This window comes from Anomaloglossus baeobatrachus, chromosome 1 (genome assembly GCF_048569485.1).
Source record: "Anomaloglossus baeobatrachus isolate aAnoBae1 chromosome 1, aAnoBae1.hap1, whole genome shotgun sequence".
Taxonomy (NCBI): Eukaryota; Metazoa; Chordata; class Amphibia; order Anura; family Aromobatidae; genus Anomaloglossus; species Anomaloglossus baeobatrachus.
Window position 1 is genome coordinate 18,352,130 of NC_134353.1, and position 24,342 is coordinate 18,376,471.

General features: G+C 49.1%; 1 protein-coding gene across 1 annotated transcript in view; it reads left to right on the plus strand.

The window, feature by feature from the left end:
• Positions 1–17,751: 17,751 nt before the first annotated feature.
• The window catches only part of LOC142271956 (uncharacterized), a 53,409-nt gene continuing 46,818 nt past the window's right edge, over positions 17,752–24,342 (plus strand). Inside the window, exons 1-2 of the mRNA XM_075332493.1 lie at positions 17,752–17,821; positions 21,594–21,932. Coding sequence (XP_075188608.1) covers positions 17,791–17,821; positions 21,594–21,932 — 370 coding nt within the window. The 5' untranslated portion in view covers positions 17,752–17,790. The remainder of the gene's footprint in view (positions 17,822–21,593; positions 21,933–24,342) is intronic.

Below are 24,342 nucleotides of genomic sequence, written 5' to 3' on the forward strand. Positions count from 1 at the left end.
TTACTGAAACTGAACTCGTGTAAGTACAGTATAATGTCAGGATTTCTACTCTCTTCACTTGGATCCTTCACCGATATCAGAAAAAATCTGTTTCTACAAACACAATTCTCCATTTGGGTGAACTGGCTAACAAATCATCTTCATGCTGCACACTCAACAAAGCCACCCCGAGAAAAGAGGGAAGGAATCAATGGCAAACGTCTGCACCAGATCACCAGATTTGATAAAACCTTCAAATCCAACCCTGTGAACGGAGCAAACAGTTCATCGATCATGTTGGCCCCTGACCCATTGTCTAGAAAAACTATAGGAATTTCTATTAAATATTGAGATTCAATGTGGAGGATACATAGACCCAGGTTGGGATCCCCCAAACAACTTGGGTCTAGGAGCTTTCTGCCAGCCATCTTTTCCTGGGCACCAAGAGACAGGTTCTGATAAAGTGTCTCTTTTTTGTCACATACAAAACAAACTACACCGTGTGCAGAATTATTAGGCAAGTTGTATTTTAGAGGATTTTTTTCATTATTAATTAACAACTATGTTCTCAATCAACACAAAAGACTCATAAATATCAAAGCTTAATATTTTTGGCAGTTGGAGGGGTTTTTTAGATTTGACTATCTTAGGAGGAGATCTGTTTGTGCAGGTGACTATAAAGGCCCCGTCACACTAAGCAACATCGCTAGCAACATTGCTGGTAACGAACAACTTTTGTGACGTTGCTAGCGATGTTGCTGTGTGTGACATCCAGCAACAACCTGGCCCCTGCTGTGAGGTCGTTGGTTGTTGCTGAATGTCCTGGGCCATTTTTTAGTTGTTGATGTCCCGCTGTGAAGCACAGATCGCTGTGTGTGACAGCGAGACAGCAACAACTAAATGTGCAGGCAGCAGGAGCCGGCTTCTGCAGAGGCTGGTAACCAATGTAAACATCGGGTAACCAAGAAGCCCTGTCCTTGGTTACCCGATATTTACCTTTGATACCAGCCTCCTCCGCTCTCACTGTCAGTGCCGGCTCCTGCTCTGTGCACATGTAGCTGCAGCACACATCAGGCAATTAACCCGATGTGTGCTGTAACTAGGAAAGCAAGGAGCCAGCACTAAGCATTGTGCGCTGCTCCCTGCTCTGTGCACATTTAGCTGCAGCACACATCGGGTTAATTAACCTGATGTGTGCTGTAACTAGGAGACTGGGGGCTGGTCACTGGTTGCTGGTGAGCTCACCAGCAACTCGTGTAGCCACGCTCCAGCGATCCCTGCCAGGTCAGGTTGCTGGTGGGATCGCTGGAGCGTCGCAGTGTGACAGCTCACCAGCAACCTCCTAGCAACTTACCAGCGATCCCTATCGTTGTTGGGATCGCTGGTAAGTTGCTTAGTGTGACTGGACCTTTACTGTGCAGAATTATTAGGCAACTTAATAAAAACCAAATATATCCCCATCTCACTTGTTTATTTTCACCAGGTAAACCAATATAACTGCACAAAATGTAGAAAGAAACATTTCAGACATGCAAAAACAAAACTTAAAAAATGAGTGACCAGTATAGCCCCCTTTCTTTCTGATGACACTCAGCAGCCGGCCATCCATAGATTCTGTCATTGCTTGATCTGTTTACGATCCACATTGCGTGCAGCAGCCACCACAGCCTCCACACACCACAGCCTCCACACACCACAGCCTCCACACACCACAGCCTCCACACACCACAGCCTCCAGACACCACAACCTCCCAGACACTGTTCCCAGAGGTGGACTGTTTTCCCTCCCTGTAGATCTCACATTTTATGAGGGACCACAGGTTCTCTATGGGGTTCAGATCAGGTGAAAGAAGGGGGCCATGTCATTATTTTTTCATCTTTTAGACCTTTACTGGCCAGCCATGCTGTGGAGTAGTTGGATGCATGTGATGGAGCATTGTCCTGCATGAAAATCATGTTTTTCTTGAACGATACCGACTTCTTCCTGTACCACTGCTTGAAAAAGTTGTCTTCCAGGAACTGGCAGTAGGTCTGGGAGTTGAGCTTCACTCCATCCTCAACTCGAAAAGGTCCCACAAGTTGATCTTTGCTGATACCAGCCCACACCAGTGCCCACCTCCATCTTGCTGGCGTCTGAGTTGGAGTGGAGCTCTCTGCCCTTTACTGATCCAGCCTCTGGCCCATCCATCTGGCCCATCAAGAGCCACTCTCATTTCATCAGTCCATAAAACCTTTGAAAAATCAGTCTTCAGATATTTCTTGGCCCAGTCTTGAGGTTTTATCTCATGTGTCTTGGTCAGAGGTGGTGGTTTTCAGCCTTCCTTACCTTGGCCTGTCCCTGAGTATGGCACACCTTGTGCTTTTTGATACTCCAGTAACGTTGCAGCTCTGAAATATGGCCAAACTGGTGGCAAATGGCATCTTGGCAGCTTAACGCTTGATTTTCCTCAATTCATGGGCAGTTATTTTGTGTCTTTTTTGCCCAACACGCTTCTTGCAACCCTGTTGGCTATTTGGCGATCAAATCAAGAAAAAAAGAAAAATTTATCAGGGATAACAAGGACTATGAATCAAGTTGAGTTTTTTCTTGGAGTAAAAATAGATATTATTCTGATGGTTCTAATTTCAGGAGAAAATCTGCTAAAAAGAACTGTGCAAAGAAAAAAAACAAAGGACAGACTATTGGCCCACGGACTCTCATTCGAGAGCGTCCTAGGAATTTTTTAGTAAAAATACCGCTGAGCAGATGCCCTCTTTAGAAGGTGCATCAGGAGGGGTGGCAGGAAGAACAGGCAGATACCCCAGTGTGAACACAAGCAGGTGTCTTGGAGATAGGAGACGTAAATATTGGTACAGAAGATGAGAACAATGGAGTGGTAAATCTGACGCCTCATGTCATTGATGATTATATCCGTTCAGTGTTGTTAAAAGGACTGAATTTTTGCTTACCAGAGAGGTTTGATTTGGTTGATTTTCAGGTTGATTTGTACAAAGTGACCATAACTTGTGGGGAGTGTTTATCCCTAAATGCGAGGCGCCCAGTCACTGCACTGTGGATGACCTGCAGATCATATATCGGGCCACTGATGTTGCCATATTTGTCACAAGAGCATAATATATAAGATGGCCTTTATGCGGTTTGGATCTATTACTAAATCCACTGAATCTCCCCTGATGAACCCCTAAACAATATAGGGGGGAAATGCGTTGGGACTCTTCTCTGGATGGGACTCCTCCCTGGATGGGACTCTTCTCTGGAGGGGACTCTTCTCTGGATGGGACTTTTCCCTGGATGGGACTCTTCCCTTGATGGGACTCTTCTCTGGATGGGACTTTTCCCTGGATGGGACTCTTCCCTGGATGGGACTCTTCTGTGGATGGGACTCTTCCCTGGATGGGACTCTTCCTTGGATGGGACTTTTCCCTAGATGGGACTTTTCCCTGGATGGGATTTTTCCCTGGATGGGATTCTTCTCTGGATGGGACTCTTCCCTGGATGGGACTCTTCCCTGGATGGGACATTTCCCTGGATGGGATTCTTGCCTGGATGGGACTTTTCCCTGGATGGGATTTTTCCCTCGATGGGACTCTTCCCTGGATGGGATTCTTCTCTGGATGGGACTCTTCCCTGGATGGGACTTTTCCCTGGATGGGATTTTTCCCTGGATGGGATTCTTCCCTGGATGGGATTCTTCCCTGGATGGGACTTTTCCCTGGATGGGATTCTCCCCTGGATGGGACTTTTCCCTGGATGGGACTTTTCCCTGGATGGGACTTTTCCCTGGATGGGACTCTTCCCTGGATAGGACTTTTCCCTGGATGGGACTCTTCCCTGGATGGGACTCTTCCCTGGATGGGACTCTTCCCTGGATGGGACTTTTCCCTGGATGAGATTCTTCCCTGGATGGGACTTTTCCCTGGATGGGATTCTCCCCTGGATGGAACTTTTCCCTAGATGGGACTTTTCTCTGGATGGGACTCTTCCCTGGATGGGATTCTTCCCTGGATGGGACTCTTCCCTGGATGGGACTCTTCTCTGGATGACCCCAGCAGATAAGTTATCCTTTGCTGGAATTTGTATTTATCTACTTAGTCCTTCAGTTTTGGTGGTACTGATATTTGTGCTTTAACCATGCTTTTCTTTACTCGGCCTCTAGGATATAATTATTTTGGATAGCTGGGTAGCGGTCACCCTTTATTTTTATGGAAACCGCTGTAAATTTACAATACGCACTGAGACGATTTGACAATCTTTATTCCTTTTTTCGGTGGCGGGTGCCCTTCTTGGCAATTACAGCAATTGAGGGATAGAACAGGGACACCCAACGAGGAGCGGGGGGTACCCAAAACAGTATGGTGCACCTCCGCTGGTAGGTAGGTTAGACGGAGGTAACAGAAAGTACTGTGCTAGCCCATTTATACCACTGCCATCTAGAAAGTTGGCTACTATGCCTGTCGGCTAATATTGTCAAAAAATATCCCACAACCCACTCACTAGCTGGTTTTCCCTCTGTTGCACTCACCTCACATGACCTTGTCTGAACTGTAGTGGACATCTTTAAAGCCACATAGTTTTTTGATAAATATTTTTTAATTATTAATGTAATAAAAACTATTTTTAGGAGTTTTTTCTTTGATCCTTTATATATAATTCTCATTTCTGTGCCTTATTGGTCTGATTTGTACAAAGCAAATCGTAAGATGCATTTACGTAAACATTTTGGCAAGGGAGGAAAAAAGTAGTGGAAAAAGTAATGAATTACTGCCTGAAGGCGAAAGTCCCTACCCTAGAGGTCCCTTGGGTTAAACTTTTTAGGTACCAGTTCTGCTTTTGAAGCTGTGGAACGTGACTCAGCTTTCATCTTGGGTGTGAATACTGATTTGGCTCAGGATGTAGAATCAATGACTGAAAAAGAAGTAGGTAATCCCTTTCTTGGCGGGGTAAAATCTACCTTTTTTCCCGCCTGTAAATCCAGGGAATGGGATCGACTTATTCCAAGAACGGGTCATTACAGAAGTAGAAGCAGCGTTTTACCCTGAACTAATTCAACAACAGATCGGCTATCAAACGGATGAAAAAATTAGATGATGTGATAATTCGTAAAGTGGATAAAGGAGGGATGCTGTTGTGTTGACTAGAGAGTATTACCGCTGCGTAACTGAAGCCGATCGTCAGCTGAAAGACACCTCCACCTCTAGGCCTCTGGTTTCTGATCCCACTAATAAAATGAAGAATAAATTAAGCAGCTTTTTTAATAGGAGAGTGGTAGACGGGGTTTATCCAAGAAACAGGAAGAAAAGCTGCTTCCAGATTTTCCCAATAAACCCCATTGGTATTTTTTGCCTAAGATACATAAGTCCCTCTCACAACGACCTGGGCGGCCTATAGTCTCGGGGGTAGGGTCACTTACTAAATCCTTATCTAAATATGTGGATGTTGCGCCCTATTTTGCACAACATTCCATCATATGTAAAGGATACCAACGATTTCTTACAATCTTTGGAAGAAATTGATTGGCAGGATAGTTTTCATCTTACTTCAATAGATGTTGAATCTTTATATACAGTACGCGTATACCCCAGGACTTAGACATAGAGGCAGTCAGAGAAACTTTACATACAGTACGCGTATACCCCAGGACCTAGACATAGAGGCAGTCAGAGAAACTTTATATACAGTACGCGTATACCCCAGGACTTAGACATAGAGGCAGTCAGAGAAACTTTATATACAGTACGCGTATACCCCAGGACTTAGACATAGAGGCAGTCAGAGAAACTTTATATACAGTACGCGTATACCCCAGGACTTAGACATGGAGGCAGTCAGAGAAACTTTATATACAGTACGCGTATACCCCAGGACTTAGACATAGAGGCAGTCAGAGAAACTTTATATACAGTACGCGTATACCCCAGGACTTAGACATAGAGGCAGTCAGAGAAACTTTATATACAGTACGCGTATACCCCAGGACTTAGACATAGAGGCAGTCAGAGAAACTTTATATACAGTACGCGTATACCCCAGGACTTAGACATAGAGGCAGTCAGAGAAACGTTATATACAGTACGCGTATACCCCAGGACTTAGACATAGAGGCAGTCAGAGAAACTTTATATACAGTACGCGTATACCCCAGGACTTAGACATGGAGGCAGTCAGAGAAATTTTATATACAGTACGCGTATACCCCAGGACTTAGACATGGAGGCAGTCAGAGAAACTTTATATACAGTACGCGTATACCCCAGGACTTAGACATGGAGGCAGTCAGAGAAACTTTATATACAGTACGCGTATACCCCAGGACTTAGACATGGAGGCAGTCAGAGAAACTTTATATACAGTACGCGTATACCCCAGGACTTAGACATAGAGGCAGTCAGAGAAACTTTATATACAGTACGCGTATACCCCAGGACTTAGACATAGAGGCAGTCAGAGAAACTTTATATACAGTACGCGTATACCCCAGGACCTAGACATGGAGGCAGTCAGAGAAACTTTATATACAGTACGCGTATACCCCAGGACTTAGACATGGAGGCAGTCAGAGAAACCTTATCTACAGTACGCGTATACCCCAGGACTTAGACATGGAGGCAGTCAGAGAAATTTTATATACAGTACGCGTATACCCCAGGACTTAGACATGGAGGCAGTCAGAGAAACTTTATATACAGTACGCGTATACCCCAGGACTTAGACATGGAGGCAGTCAGAGAAACTTTATATACAGTACGCGTATACCCCAGGACTTAGACATGGAGGCAGTCAGAGAAACTTTATATACAGTACGCGTATACCCCAGGACTTAGACATGGAGGCAGTCAGAGAAACTTTATATACAGTACGCGTATACCCCAGGACCTAGACATAGAGGCAGTCAGAGAAATTTTATATACAGTACGCGTATACCCCAGGACTTAGACATGGAGGCAGTCAGAGAAACTTTATATACAGTACGCGTATACCCCAGGACCTAGACATAGAGGCAGTCAGAGAAACTTTATATACAGTACGCGTATACCCCAGGACTTAGACATGGAGGCAGTCAGAGAAACTTTATATACAGTACGCGTATACCCCAGGACTTAGACATGGAGGCAGTCAGAGAAACTTTATATACAGTACGCGTATACCCCAGGCCCTAGACATAGAGGCAGTCAGAGAAATTTTATATACAGTACGCGTATACCCCAGGACTTAGACATGGAGGCAGTCAGAGAAATTTTATATACAGTACGCGTATACCCCAGGACCTAGACATAGAGGCAGTCAGAGAAATTTTATATACAGTACGCGTATACCCCAGGACTTAGACATGGAGGCAGTCAGAGAAACTTTATATACAGTACGCGTATACCCGAGGACTTAGACATAGAGGCAGTCAGAGAAACTTTATATACAGTACGCGTATACCCCAGGACCTAGACATAGAGGCAGTCAGAGAAACTTTAATGCATTTAAATAAAGATGAGGTGTTCATTAACTTTATCTGCGAGGCCTTGGATGTAATCCTCAGAAATAATACCTTTAAATTTCTTGATAACTGGTTTCTCCAGCTCTATGGTACATTGATGGCCACTCTCGTGGCTTGTTCCCAACCAAACATTTTTTTTGGATGTTTTTGAAAATAAATACGCTTATAGTGTTAAGAATCCTTTTTTGAAAATTATAACGCAATTACTATGATTTCTTGACATTATTTTCATGGTTTGGGACAGTTCTGTGGCGCCCCTGAGGCTTCCGTCGCCACAGGAACATTGCACCCCATCCAGTGGTGTGATGTCCCATCGTGGGTAAGGAGGAGTAAAGGAGTAAACGCCGGTCCACAGGCAAATCTGCACTACACCCATTGTTAGGCACACACAGGGACTGGGGATAGTGGCAGCTACCCTCTCATGCTGCATGCTGGGAGGGGCCGTAAGACACATCCTTTCTCCCATAGGATGGAGCTTAGCAACTGGGGAGGTGGGAGGAGCCAGCAGTGTTAGCGTAGAAGCAGGAATCAGTTACTTTCAGTTTACCTCAGGGAGTGAGAGAGAGAAGTTTGAAGAGAGCTGAGTTCCTGGTGGAGACCCTGGGGCCCGGCTAGGCCCAGGTGACACCACAGCAGAGAACTACAGAAAGGATTCCAGGATTCCACTGCAAAGCTTTCAAGCTTGTGGCCTGTTACACTAAGTCATCGGGTGGAGGGATCAGGCTGCATACAGGGGACGGTCCCTAGAAACTGGAGGAAGAGAAGTCATTTCCAAAAGTGAACACCGAGGCCCAGGGTGGCTTCAAGCGCCCAGGGCCACAGCCCACTGCAGAACCCCTGGGAAGAGGGTACAGTTCCAACAGGCGAGCCCTCTTGTCCGGAGGCTGTAGTGGAGGCCAAGCCAGTTTCATCCAGCAAAGGCAAGGCTTAGAAGACAGCTGAAGAGAGGAACACAATAGAAGGGTACACCGGCTTTTATTCCCAGATCTACCCAGGATCAGCGGAGGTCCCTGACAGTGGGTTCCAGCAGTCCAAAGGCACCAGTGCACTACAATCCAGGAACTGTGAGTAAATATCTTGAAACTGCACCCTTAGTGTCGCCTCTATTATTTCATCTGCACTGCACCATGTACAACACCCTCATAGACTCTTACAAGCACCAACAGTTGCCCCGGGGTACCGCTCCACCTGTGGGGAGCAGGACCAACCAAGCTGCCATTCCACCAGCCCCGGAGGCCCCATACAGCAGTGGCGGCTTAATAGCCGCAAACCACAGGTGGCGTCACGAATATAAACTTTAATCTATAATCTCCCCACCAGTGCCATATTAATTGGCTCCCGCCAGGGTCACGGAGTCGGGCCCCGCCACCGCTGACTACCCCTGGACTAGTCCGGCCCGACACCGGGTGTCCCAAAGCCCTGGGGTGGGCGAGTCAACTTTGGCGTCACGAACAGGATTTCGTGCCCGGACCCACCGGGTACTGTGCGCCTTGAAAAATTGTGCTTAAAAGACTGTGATTAACTGTGTGAAAAAGCTGCCGCCGCCATTAGCACTGCTGAGCGCAGGAAGAAGGGGGGCGTGCCAGAGAAAAGGGCGCGAAGCTAAGCCCCACCTACACTGCCTGTGAAAAGGAGCGCGAAAAAGAGGCCCTGCCCCCTTGTCTAGCAGCAGAGCGAAAAGCTGAGCCTGTATCCGCTATGCAGAGCAGAGGATAAAGATGGCGCGTGAAGAAGCTAAAAGGATGGACGCCGAGCAACGAGCGGCCAGAGGAGGAGTGGCCGAGCCGGGACACGCACCTGAAAACCGGGTGGTGTCCTGCGTCCTGGAGAGCAGAGAAAATCCAGCAGTCGCTGTGGAGCTGGGTAAGGAGAGTGTTACCCCCGACTGGCGGAGCCCAGATTGCCAGGTGGGTGCGTTGCTCCCGCCCGGCGGTCAGTTAAAAAACGACTGACCACGACGCAGCGGATGCAACGCAGCATCATCAGTCACAATCCGTCACTAATAGAAGTCTATGGGGAAAAACAGGATTCCTGCAAAATATTTTGCAGGATATCGTAATTCCTCTAGGCGACAGATTGTGACTGATGCAAAACAACGGAAGTGTGAACTTAGCCTTACAGCTGATGGATCTGAGTGGGGACTTGTGTTTTTGTGGCTTACATTGAATACTATTTGTGGTAATTTGGGTTTAGAATATTTTGTATCAGTTCACATCTATCCTGTGCTCTTTGCTGAGCACATTAGGATTGCATTAGAAATTCCATCTACAGTGCCTTGCGAAAGTATTTGCCCCCCTTGAATTTTTCAACCTTTTCCCACATTTCAGGCTTCAAACATAAGGATAAAAAATTTAAATTTTATGGTGAAGAATTAACAACAAGTGACACAATTGTGAAGTTGAATGAAATTTATTGCTTATTTTAAACTTTTGTAAAAAATAAACTGAAAATTGTGGCGTGCAATATTATTCATCCCCTTTACTGTCAGTGCAGAAACTCCCTCCAGAAGTTGATTGAGGGTCTGTGAATGATGCAATGTTGTCCTAAATGACTGATGATGATAAGTATAAGCCCCTGTGTGTGATCAAGTCTCCGTATAAATGCCCCTGCTCTGTGATAGTCTCAGGGTTCAGTGTAAAGCGCAGAGAGCATCATGAAGACCAAGGAACACAACAGGCAGGTCCGTGATACTGTTGTGGAGTTTAAAGCCGGATTTGGTTACAAAAAGTTTTCCACAACTTTAAACATCCCAAGAAGCACTGTGCAAGCGATCATATTGATATGGAAGGATCATCATACTGTGGCGCCCCTGACCTGGTCAGGCACCACTGAGTACTGCGCCCATGCTGGGGACAGTACAATACAGGTAATCCAGAAGGCTGACAGGGGTGTGGAACACAGGCGCATAGTGATCAGGTCTCACACATGTACCTTTGAGAGGACCCCTGGGGATCCCAGGAGGGGGCGAAGCATGAGCACGGCCTCCATCTCCTCTCAAGGGGTGTGGTAAGAGAATCTGGTTGCTAGGTGGCGTAGGCAAGAACAGGAGAGGAGGGGCAGTGAGTCGGTTAGAGTGAGAACTCCATAGGGCTCAGTGAGGAGCAGACCTGTGGGGCTGTTGCTGTCTAACAGCGCCCGCGCAGTGACTACAGACGGGGGAGAACGGTCAACTAGGAGTGCTGCCTGAAAGCCAGCTTCAGCTAGGGAGTGCAACGGAGTGGGAAGTAAGGAGACTGCTAGAGAGCACCAGGCCCAACCGGGCGGCAGATCCCGAAGCGGGGATAGATTCAACTTTCTTCTGCTAAACCTGCCGGTGTGGGGCTCTTAAAGCCCACACCACAACACTACAAAAGCCGCAGCCACGTAACCACAAGTTAGGGCCCATAGGTCATAGGAGGCAAGAGGCTGGAGTGGCCTGGTCCGGGGAACAAGCACACGGCAAAACAAGAAGGGGAGAGAGGCTTGGAGCATCTTCCCTGGGTGACCCCCATAGGGACTCAAAGTCGGGGTTACCCCAAACCACCAAGGGCTAAGGAAGGCGAGTCAGTAGTCACCCTCATAAAGTCAGCCTGAAGGATACCTGGTTCCACCTGGTTCGTCCCAGCTACGCCTGGGTTACTCACCCTGCCATCAAATGTGAGTAAAAACCCTGAAAGACACTCTGCCTGTGTGGTCATTCTGCGACTTGTAGTACTACGCATCTACACCGGGCCCTGGGGCTTGCCTCACTCTCAGGAGGCTACTACATCTGACTGCACATATCATCAGCCCCAGGCACCCCTAACCTGCAGTGGCGGTCCCCACTGACCGCAATACTGAGAGTGGCGTCACGATCAAAAACCGAAGATTCCCTACCTGTGACCAGCACCAGCTACGTGGAGTCCCTGAAGGTATGCACCGATACAACACCGGTGGGGCTTCACATCTGGCGTCACGAACAGGATAAGGACTAGACCTGTTCAGACAGGTGACCATGTGCCTAGGCGGTCCGCTTGAAAAATTGGAAGCGCCGCCATATTGCCACCATGAAAAGCGCGCTGAAAAACAACAGCAGCCCGCGCTGGAAGAAGTTACCGCCCACGAAGAGGTGTGGCTACCCAGAGATCCCCTGCAGAGTTCTGAGCTTGCCAGCTATGAGAGTGGAAGCGTCCAGAGACGGCGGGAAGGAAAGAGAGCCACAAGCCTGCTGCTGGGAGAGGAGCTGCTGAAAGAGGCAGAGCAGAAACTGAACAGCTTGCTATCAGAGGCAACGGCGAGTCCACAGCTGGAGAGTCGTGCAGAAGAGGGCGCAGAAGAAATGGCGTCTGACCGCAGAAATCCAGAACCGGGCTCCGCTGCCTGGTGGTACCGGGAGCTGGCCCAGTTCTGCGACCGACTGGAGACCCGGGTTGTGGAGCAGATCCGGGAAGAACGGATGGAAATGCTGGAGATGACCGCGGCGGTTCGGGCCTATGAAAGGAGAGCCGCGCGCCGAGTGCCAGACAGGACGGCGATGACGCAGACCCCGATGCTGCCACCGGTGGGTGAGTCAAGTGATGCCCCGGCCAGCGCAAGTGCCCCGACCCCTGCTGCCACGCCCGCGGTCCCCGAAGAGGCGTCCGGTGCGGCGACGCTGAAGCAGGCCGCAGCCACGCCAGGTGCGGCCTTCCAAGCCCCAGCGGCCGCAGCGATGCCCTGCTCGGCCCACCAAGACCCGGTCCCTGCAGCAGCGCCCAGTCCGGCCCGCAAAGAACCGGCTGCCACCGCGACCCTCATCCGCGCCGCAGGCGTAACGCTGACCCAGGCCGCCGCCCTGCTAGGCCCGGCCCGCCGAGACCCCACCGCCGCAGCAACGCTCGTCCGCGCCGCAAGTGAGGTGCTGAACCAGGCCGCCGCCACGCCAGGCGCGGCCCGCCAAGCCCAGACTGCTACAGCGACGTCCAGCCCAGCCTGCACAGATCCCATCGCAGCTGAGACGCCAGTCCAGGCCGCCGCCATGCCAGGCGCGGCCCGCCAAGACCAGGCCGCCGCCATGCCAGGCGCGGCCCGCCAAGACCAGGCCGCCGCCATGCCAGGCGCGGCCCGCCAAGACCAGGCCGCCGCCATACAGGGCGCGGCCCGCCAAGACCAGGCCGCCGCCATGCCAGGCGCGGCCCGCCAAGAAGAGATTACCTCATCATTTACCCCGGCCTGCAAGGCCAGAGCAGACACTGCTCCCCAGTCAACAGAGGTCCCTGATAAGAAGCCCATGCTGGGAGAGAACTCCACATACTGGCAGCTGAAGGCCGACATGGAGGCCAAGTTTCCGCAGTGGTTGGTGGATCAATACCTGCGCCCTCCGCGCACCCCCAAGGAGATTCAGGCAACCCCTGCAGCCGCGCCAGAGAGTCCACCGCCCGGACCAGCTGAGGACCACTCATCCCCAGCGCTGCCACAACCAGAGTGCAGCGAAGAACTAAGGGGGAGAGGAGGCCAGGAAGCTGAGGAGATGACTCCGGAGCCACCAGCAGTGGATCTATACTCCGAACCGGAGATGTTACCCTATTCCCGTTGGGATGAGGAGGACTTGACACCGTCTGCAGATGAAGAACTGCCCAAAAGCCTTACCTGGGAGTTTGTGAGCTGCCCTCAGCAGAACCCAGCCCGCAAGACACGGCGCAGCAGAGCAAAGTATCCTCCAACACCACAGTCTCCAGAGCAGAGAGAGGTCACAGCCAGAGACCTGCAGGAGAAAAGATTACTGAGAAGGTCCAAAGCCCAGGCCAGAGGACCCCTTTTCAGAGGAGTAGTGGAGGATTTTAATTTGAGAAGTGGATATGGATTCATTGTAGCCCCTGGCATCAAGGAGGGGATATTTGTTAACAGGAGAGATGTAAGCGCTCATCTGCCTAGAGGACACCCTGGCAGAAATCTAAAGATGGGAGACTCAGTTCAGTTCACCATGCATCAAGGCGAAAGGGGATTGTATGCCCTGGACGCAGCGCTATGTCCCAGCAAACCTTACAGCCATCCCATGCTACAGGAAAGACAAGAAAGAAAAGACAGAGATAAAGAACCAGATGTAGAAACAGACGAAGACCAAGAAAGGAAAGATAAAGATCCTACAGATGAAACAACCACAGACAAAGATCCTACAGATGAAACAACCACGGACGACGACGGAGAGCAAGAAAGTCACAGGTGCCGGTGCCCTACATGCCCACGCCCTGGTGAAATGGAGGAGTAGAGTAGAGAGAAGTAAAGAAATACAGCAAGTTACCAGTTGAAGTTTTGACAAGTTTTGTTTGCAACGTTTAAGAAATGCGCCCACAAAAACTATTGTGAGAAATAAACTTTAAGGCTATGAACTTGCTATAGCCACAAACTCTCGCAGTGTAAATAGTTACACCAGTGGCACCGCCACCAGAGCCAGCCTGTTTAGGGGCTTGGCTCGTCTGCAACCAGGGGGGCCCGTCCGTAGAAAAGGGCCTTGGCTCACCTGCGACCAGAGAGCACGCCTGTTTATGGGGCCTTGGCTCACCACCACCAAAGAGGGTACCTGGTCAGCACCACCTGTGGAGGCCGCCTCTGCATCCTGCCAGAAGAGGCTGAAGGCGCGGATCCACCAGGCCAGGTAGACCCTGAAACCACCAGCCCATGAAAGCCGCCTCTACATCCTGCCAGAAGTGGCTGAAGGCGCGGCCAACGGGAGAGGAAGATTGGAGGAAAGGTCTGGGGAAGTGGATGGCCCAGACCTGGTTACCAAAAGAAACCGGTGACCTGCCTCCTGAGAGGGTTTTGGGTGGGTTAACGGACTTGTGGGTGGAGGGTGGTGATGTATGATAACTGGTGATCTTAAAATGTTTTACCATGTTTTAATGTTTTATGCATTTTTAAAATGTTGTCTTGCAGCCCGAGGACGTGCTGGTGATAACTAAGGGGGAATGTGGCGCCCCTGACCTGGTCAGGCACCACTGAGTACTGCGCCCATGCTGGGGACAGTACAATACAGGTAATCCAGAAGGCTGACAGGGGTGTGGAACACAGGCGCATAGTGATCAGGTCTCACACATGTACCTTTGAGAGGACCCCTGGGGATCCCAGGAGGGGGCGAAGCATGAGCACGGCCTCCATCTCCTCTCAAGGGGTGTGGTAAGAGAATCTGGTTGCTAGGTGGCGTAGGCAAGAACAGGAGAGGAGGGGCAGTGAGTCGGTTAGAGTGAGAACTCCATAGGGCTCAGTGAGGAGCAGACCTGTGGGGCTGTTGCTGTCTAACAGCGCCCGCGCAGTGACTACAGACGGGGGAGAACGGTCAACTAGGAGTGCTGCCTGAAAGCCAGCTTCAGCTAGGGAGTGCAACGGAGTGGGAAGTAAGGAGACTGCTAGAGAGCACCAGGCCCAACCGGGCGGCAGATCCCGAAGCGGGGATAGATTCAACTTTCTTCTGCTAAACCTGCCGGTGTGGGGCTCTTAAAGCCCACACCACAACACTACAAAAGCCGCAGCCACGTAACCACAAGTTAGGGCCCATAGGTCATAGGAGGCAAGAGGCTGGAGTGGCCTGGTCCGGGGAACAAGCACACGGCAAAACAAGAAGGGGAGAGAGGCTTGGAGCATCTTCCCTGGGTGACCCCCATAGGGACTCAAAGTCGGGGTTACCCCAAACCACCAAGGGCTAAGGAAGGCGAGTCAGTAGTCACCCTCATAAAGTCAGCCTGAAGGATACCTGGTTCCACCTGGTTCGTCCCAGCTACGCCTGGGTTACTCACCCTGCCATCAAATGTGAGTAAAAACCCTGAAAGACACTCTGCCTGTGTGGTCATTCTGCGACTTGTAGTACTACGCATCTACACCGGGCCCTGGGGCTTGCCTCACTCTCAGGAGGCTACTACATCTGACTGCACATATCATCAGCCCCAGGCACCCCTAACCTGCAGTGGCGGTCCCCACTGACCGCAATACTGAGAGTGGCGTCACGATCAAAAACCGAAGATTCCCTACCTGTGACCAGCACCAGCTACGTGGAGTCCCTGAAGGTATGCACCGATACAACACCGGTGGGGCTTCACAATACCACTGCAAATCTACCAAGACCCGGCCGTCCATCCAAACTGTCCTCTCACACAAGGAGAAACTGATCAGAGATGCAGCCAAGAGGCCCATGATCACTCTGGATGATCTGCAGAGATCTACAGCTGAGGTGGGAGAGTCTGTCCATAGCACAACAATCAGTCTACACTGCACAAATCTGGCCTTTATGGAAGAGTGGCAAGAAGAAGCCATTTCTCACAGATATCCATAACAAGTGTTGTTTAAAGTTTGCCACAAGCCACCTGGAGACACCAAACATGTGGAAGAAGGTGCTCTGCTCAGATGAAGCCAAAATCAAACTATTTGGGCACAATGCCAAACAATGTCAACACAGCTCATCACCCTGAACACACCATCCCCACTGTCAAACATGGTGGTGGCAGCATCATAGTTTGGGCCTGCTTTTCTTCAGCAGGGATAGGGAAGATGGTTAAAATTGATGGGAAGATGGATGGAGCCAAATACAGGACCATTCTTGAAGAAAACCTGTTGGAGTCTGCAAAACCATTGATTGCAGCATTTAGGGGTCAAACAGCTCAGGATGGTGCAGGCAGGGCTCCTGGCTGTGAGAGTCATGGCTCGGCTGTCAGGTAAACTGAAGTCCTAGCGGCAAACAACGGGCCGATGTGATTGCCATGAAGTACCCCCAGTATGTCATTGGTCAGGAACCCCTATTTGACCTTGACGTACTGGATATATCATGTGATCAGAAGGGGATAATCTGTGCACCCACTTTCTACTAAAAAAGTCATAAGTATCTCTATTATGTATACTTCTTTTCTTTTGTAAAGCGCCATGGCACAATTGGCCCTATGATAAATAATAATAATAATTATATCAATAAAGTATCAAAAACAAAGCAGCTTTATTTAAAGCATGACACACCAAGAAGAGACAAAAACCACAGAGTCAAAAATCCAACAAAAACGCATGTACCTAAACTTACAAAATAAGTAACACTCAGCACAAACTCATGGTGGGAACGAAGTCTTATTAAAATGGATGAATGAATAAGAGCGGATGAAAATCTGAGGGGTAGGGCTGTTTACCACTTGTGCACCGCTTCTGATGCGAGAGCACGGGATATGCTATATATTATTATTATTATGACCCTGTGCTGCGGGGTCAGCCGAGGGGCATGCGGCTGTGATGCGATCTTGCATCACAGGAGTGGAGGATATGGAGGGACACTTTCTCCCATCTCCTCCACTGTCTGTCTCTGCGTGCACCGCACTGGAGTCACATAACATGTGAGTGCGGTGCGATGTTGGGGTGCATGAGCCGAGACTCGGTGCAAAACACACCATGATGCGATTACACCGAAAGCATGATTCCAGGAGAGACAAAAGTAGCAAAAAGACACAGCCCATAGATTAACACTGGTGCGCGTGCAATCTGATTTTTTATCGAATCGCACTTGCACCAGAAAATCACAGTGGACATGAGCCCGTAAACATGGACTCATAGGAACAACAGAAATATCCAAAGTGACTTGTGTGCAGCGAATAGTGATATTGTGGAGTATGCAGAATATGGGGCAGACTACAAATATTTGAAAAAAAATGACCCGCACATCCTACAAATGTGAATAGGTGCCAGCTGAAAAAACCTAGCAAATACAAGATGCAAACAGATGCTAATTCATAAACTAAGAATCTCATTTTTCTTATAGCAGTAATGCAGTACCAGAGTTCCCTTATACATTGTGGGCATTTCAGTGTGCAGCTGTGTGCATCTTGTATTGAATATGGGGAGAGACATGTCCCTTTTCTGTACAGATACGATGTGTGTGAATGATACTATGATTACATGCACTGTAGGAATCCCACCATTATTATCTCTATTTCTCCCTTTCTCTATGGGAACTGAGTTTTGTGCACCGTAGACCTGACCGGACGAGTCTCATCTGAGTTACGGAGAACAGATCCCGACGTCTGCCGTCACACGGACATTTGTCCCAGGTAACAAGACGGTTATCGGGATCAGCCCCAATAAATATCGCTGCTCCTGGTGCGGTCGGTGTCAGGGCAGTTTATTCCATGGACGACACACACCGAGCGAAAACAAGGCTCTGTGACAGCAGCCGAGAAAGAAAGGCGCAGGATTCCCACCCAGCACCCATCAGCCAAAGCAGAAAAAAGAAACCTGAGGGGCGTGTCTGAGCGACTGTGACATCACTGACCGGGAGGAGCCGAGGCTATAAAAAGCCGTCCACCGGGATGGAGGACACTGGAGACCCCCTAAGGACAGGAGCAGGTACTGGTGGAGAGGGACCATGGCCCGGCTTCTGCTTGCCCTGCTGACTGGTGAGCACTTCCCGACTCCTGCATAATATATATATATGTGTGTGTATGTGTGTGTACATGTGTGTGTGTGTGTGTGTGTACATGTGTGTGTGTGTGTATATATATATATATAACGCCTGTATGTCTCTATATAAAGTCATTTACAGATGTAGCAAATCTGAATGTATCAATTCTCATTCCACAGTGGGTTATTGTTTTATGTTTTACATAGGACTGCATATGTCATTACCCATTCAATGAAGGTAAAAAGCTCATTAACAAACTCAGCTCTGCCACATCCAGACAGTGCATGGCTGGGGACGGCGCTGGACGCACATGTCCGGACTTGTTTACTTTCTCTTATTGTGTCCACAGATTCCTTTCTGCTGCAAATCTACTACTTTTTTTGCAGAATTTAGGAAATTGTGTAATCTAAGTCCAAAACTGCGCCATCATGAGCCGTGAGCATGATCACAGGCGGCGGTGACATTCCTGCCTGCAGCTGCCGGGAGATACTGCCGCCGCTTCACTATATGGATAGGATGAAAAGTGCCAGAAGGGCAATTCCCTAATGTACAAAGAAAGCCAGGGGGTCCGGGATTATAAAGGGGTCTGACATTACACCAGACCATATTATCTGAGCACATCGATAGGTAAAATGCTGCAGCTTCTGCAGAACATGAAATCAGGAGTCACGGGATTACCAGGAGGAGTCACACAAGTACCAGGAGGAGTCACACAATGACCAGGAGGAGTCACACAATGACCAGGAGGAGTCAGGTAAAATATATCTTTGTACCGTGTTAGCCAGTAGAGATAAAAATATTGTTTAAAAGACCTGAGAGTCCTCAGTGGTTGATGCCTTTTAATGGCTAACTGAAAAGATGGTAATAATCGCGGCTCCAGACTCCGCAGGTCTCTTCATCAGGCGGGGTATAACACAAAGTCTGAAGAGTCACATATTTATACACAACAGGACATAGAATGGGGCAGTAAAGAAGACAAGTGATGTGAAGCAGAAGGAGTCACCTATTTCCCAGCTGACATAGCAGCAGACGCTTGTGACTATGTGACTGTCGCCTCCTGGTGGTCGCTGGCTGAACTAATGCTGAACTAACGGAGAATGAGGAAATCAGGAAATGCGCAGTAAAGAAAGTAAAGTTCCCGAGTGTTTTTAAGTGAAATCTGCAGAAGATCCCAGAGAATCGGCCCCCACTGACACACACAGTCCCCGATCCCCAGAAATATCACCGACCCCACAACTTACATGAGGCACATGGAGGGAAAAAAACAGAGAAAAAATGTCCAGAGCGGGATCCTTCCCTCTGTACATACTGAGAGGTGAATCCAGAGGTGACGTCACATCCAGAGAGAACAGTATATATATATATATCCAGGCAGAGTATATATCCAGGGACGCTATATATCCACACAGTATATATCCAGGAACTCTGTATGTCCAAACGGTGTATATCCACACAGTATATAACCAGGCACGGTATATATCCAGGCACAGTATATATCCAGGCACGATATATATCCAGGCACACAGTAGATATCCGCACAGTATATATCTCTCTCGGCGGCTCCTCGATCTCTGATATTTTGCACACGTCTCACTTTTTTCTCTTCCTGTTTTCTCTGTAACTCAATCACCAGGGACGTATGATATAACTGGTGCAATAACTGCACGGTGAGAAACTACAACACTACTGACAGCAAAACCAGGCACAACATTCAGTGGTTAGCACTATACACTGGCTCAGTGGTCAGCACTATACAGTGGCTGAATGGTCAGCACTGTACGGCGGCTCAGTGGTCAGCACTATACGGTGGCTCAGTTGTTAGCATTGTACAGTGGCTCAGTGGTTAGCACTGTACGGTGGCTCAGTGGTTAGCACTGTTGCATTGCAGCACCAGAGTTCTGAGTTGCAATCTCAGCAAGGATAAAATCCTCAATGAGTTTATATGTTCTCCACATGTTTGTGTTGGTTTCCTCAAGGGAATGTACATTGTGAGCCCCAATGGGGACAGCAATGATGAGGTCTGTACAGCGCTGTGGCATATGATGGTGCTATATAAGTGAGAAAAATAAGTAAATATGTAGACTGTTGCAGATATACCAAAGGTCCCCCTCCATAATAGTGTCCACCACAGGCTCCCCTCCACAAGTGTCCTACACAAATCCCCTTCTATATGTGTCCCCCACAGCTCCCCTCTACAAATGCATGCATAGTAGTTCCCATCTCCATAATAATGTCCCCCACAGCTTGCCTCCACAAGAGTCCTCCACAGATCCCCCTCCATAATAGAGTCACCCACAGCTCCCCTCAACAAGAGTCCTTCCCAGATCTCACTTCAGAATAGTGTCCCCCACAGCTCCCCTCCACAAGAGTCCTCCACAGATCCCCTTCCATAATAATGTGCCCACAGCTCCCCGCCACAAGAGTCCTCCACGGATCCCCTTCCATAATAGTGTCCCCCACAGCTCCCCTCCACAAGAGTCCTCCACAGATCCCCTTCCATAATAATGTGCCCACAGCTCCCCGCCACAAGAGTCCTCCACGGATCCCCTTCCATAATAGTGTCCCCCACAGCTCCCCTCAACAAGAATCCACCACAGATCCCCCTCCATAATAGTGTCCCCCACAGCTCCCCTCCACAAGAGTCCTCCACAGATCCCCTTCTATAATAGTGTCCCCCACAGCTCCCCTCAACAAGAATCCACCACAGATCCCCCTCCATAATAGTGTCCCCCACAGCTCCCCTCCACAAGAGTCCTTCCCAGATCTCCCTTCATAATAGTGTCCCCCACAGCTCCCCTCCACAAGAGTCCTCCACAGATCTCCTTCCATAATAGTGTCCCCCACAGATCCCCCTCCATAATAGTGTCCCCCACAGCTCCCCTCCACAAGAGTCCTCCACAGATCTTCCTCCATAATAATGTGCCCACAGCTCCCCGCCACAAGAGTCCTCCACAGATCCCCTTCCATAATAGTGTCCCCCACAGCTCCCCTCAACAAGAGTCCTTCCCAGATCTCCCTCCATAATAATGTGCCCACAGTTCCCCTCCACAAGAGTCCTCCACATATCCCCTTCCATAATAGTGTCCCCCACAGCTCCCCTCAACAAGAGTCCTTCCCAGATCTCCCTCCATAATAATGTGCCCCCAACCCCCCCTGCCACAAGAGTCCTCCACAGATCCTCCATCATAATAGTGCCCCCCACAGCTCCCATCCACATCAGTCCTCCACAGATCCCCTTCCATAATAGTGTCCCCCACAGCTCCCCACCACAAGAGTCCTTCCCAGATCTCCCTTCATAATAGTGTCCCCCACAGCTCCCCACCACAAGAGTCCTTCCCAGATCTCCCTTCATAATAGTGTCCCCCACAGCTCACCGCCACAAGAGTCCTTCCCAGATCTCCCTTCATAATAGTGTCCCCCACAGCTCCCATCCACATCAGTCCTCCACAGATCCCCTTCCATAATAGTGTCCCCCACAGCTCCCCACCACATCAGTCCTCCACAGATCCCCTTCCATAATAGTGTCCCCCACAGCTTCCCTCCACAAGATTCCTCCACAGATCCACTTCCATAATAGTGTCCCCCACAGCTCCCTAACACAAGTGTCCTCCACAGGTCCCCCTATGGCAGTGTCATCGATAGTGAGTGTCATGTCAGTCCTGATTCTCATGTTACTCACAATATTCTTGCCGGGTTGTCACATTATATTATTTTATCATTATCTTATATCATTATGAGAATATCTCCTCTTCTTCTTGTGTCCTCAGTCTTTCTCGGCTCCTCAGGTCTTGTTACAGCTGAGGACCCCATACTGGTGCATGGACAGCTGGACTCCGACCTCCTCCTTCCCGTGCATGAGGCCTGTACATATAATGGCAACAACTATCGGTTTGACCTTCTACGTGGCACAGAGCTGATCGGGGCGTATGATGGAGAACTAGAAGGACGAAAAAATTATAAGGGTCGTCTGATTTACAACACAAACTGTACTATCACCCTGAGGGGGCTGCGTACACAGAACGGGACCACATTCACCGTGAGACTGTACTTCAGTATGAATGACAAGTCAATAACAAAGAAAATAGAGTACCGGGTCATCATCAGCGGTGAGTCCATACCGACCACAGTCCACACCGCACCCAATATACACTGTCACAAACAGCCGGGGCAGGAGGGGGAATACACAGATATCCCACCACTGCCAGCAATTGGTCACAAACAGCCCTCTGCTGCCCCCTGTCATCAAGACAATTGTGCAATTTACGGACGATGATTGGATGAGTCCACCGCTGTTTCCACTATTAGGCGGATTATTGGGGAGCTGACAGTGACCTTACAGTATAGACAACCAATTCCAATGCATGTAATATATATACAGTATACAGTGTATATATATATATATCTATGGTGCAGTCAATGTGAAGCTGCACAACAACACAGGAAATTTTATTAGCTGCCACCGCCATTTATCAGGCCGATTGTACACCCATTAAAGATAGTGTAAGGCTTCTTCAGATTTGCGGTTTATAAAGCAAGAGGTACAAAGCTATTACATTTTACATGTCCGTTAGATTCTAGTCTTGGCCTCTCACCTGGCCAAATCAGATCTCATACTTTGCACTGATGAGGGGCAAAATCCAGAAACACCGTGTCTGCTAATTGAGATTCTGGTTTGGCTTATATCCTAAGTCATGGGTCTTCAATCTGTGCCTAAAGAGCCACTTATGGCTCACGGGCCCGTGATTTGTGTCTCGCAGCACCAGGCCTAGCAAACAGCTATGAAGAGCAGGTCTCCAGATGGGGACTTTTGTGCCTTGGTGTGGGGATTTCTGTGGAAAAGTTATGGCTGTCATTGTACTGGTGATGGGGTCTGTGGTGTCACTATGGTGATGTGGCCAGGGCTGGGTGTGGCTATGGACCCTCGTGCAGAGCTGAATGTGGCCCTTGTGGTGGGAAAGGTTGAGGACCTCTGTACTCAGTCATATGACAAGGCTCGGTAAACGGTCGATATTGACTTTTAGGATTGCTCCTTCCATTAGGTGACGCTAAAGTTCAAGTCCTCTTTCTCATTGAAGAGAAAACTTGCATTTTTTATTTCCCAGAGGACTATGCAAGCCATTTAAAGATAAGGTTTCGTGTTTTTTTTTATTTTTGTAATAATAATAGTGATTATGAAATCAAGTATTTTTAATACAAAAATAAACTCATTGTTTATTTAGTTTTTATCTCATTCTAGTTTTACTGAAGGCACTGGGGGCGGCCATCTTGGATTTGGTGTTTGTAACGACAGTTACTCACCTCCTTTATGGAAGCCCCTGTGCACAGAGAACAGTGGTCGGGATCCGACCCCAAAGACTAACATAGAGTAGGCGTCTGCTGTGACCTGGACGCGCTCCCTGGGCTGTCCAGATCACAGTAGAGGGAGGAAATCAGCTTCCCCCCTGTCACCCACTGGGATGGGTGAGTACCGGTACGCTACTCCCCCTGCCGCCAACGCTGCTCCCCAGCCCCCACCGCCCCAGCTACCACCAACCACCCTGCTTGTGTGTGTTCACTGGCCTCTGCTCCTAGCAGCTCAGTGAGGCAGCGCGGTATACCGTAGGTGGAGGTATGGTGTCCTCCACCGCCATCGCTGCTCCCCAGCCCCCACCGCTCCGCCCCTACCACCACCAACCTCCCCCGCTGCCGCTGCTGCCCCACTTGTGTGTGCTCACCCCAGGCCTCTCCTCCTAGCAGTTCAGTGGGGCAGCGCGATATACAGTATATCTCCCTGCTTGTGTCAGTCTGCAGAGCATTGCTCCTCTTTACACATACACAGGAATAGTCTGCAGAGCGTCGCTCCTGACACATGACAAAGGAGGAGCGACGCTCTGCAAGCTACAGTTAGGTCCAGAAATCTTTGGCCAGTGACACAATTTCCGCGAGTTGGGCTCTGCATGCCACCACATTGGATTTGAAATTAAATCTCTACAACAGAATTCAAGTGCAGATTGAAACGTTTAATTTGAAGGTTTGAACAAAAATATCTGATAGAAATTGTAGGAATTGTCACATTTCTTTACAAACACTCCACATTTTAGGAGGTCAAAAGTAATTGGACAAATAAACCAAACCCAAACAAAATATTTTTATTTTCAATATTTTGTTGCGAATCCTTTGGAGGCAATCACTGCCTTAAGTCTGGAACCCATGGACATCACCAAACGCTGGGTTTCCTCCTTCTTAATGCTTTGCCAGGCCTTTACAGCCGCAGCCTTCAGGTCTTGCTTGTTTGTGGGTCTTTCCGTCTTAAGTCTGGATTTGAGCAAGTGAAATGCATGCTCAATTGGGTTAAGATCTGGTGATTGACTTGGCCATTGTAGAATGTTCCACTTTTTTGCACTCATGAACTCCTGGGTAGCTTTGGCTGTATGCTTGGGGTCATTGTCCATCTGTACTATGAAGCGCCGTCCGATCAACTTTGCGGCATTTGGCTGAATCTGGGCTGAAAGTATATCCCGGTACACTTCAGAATTC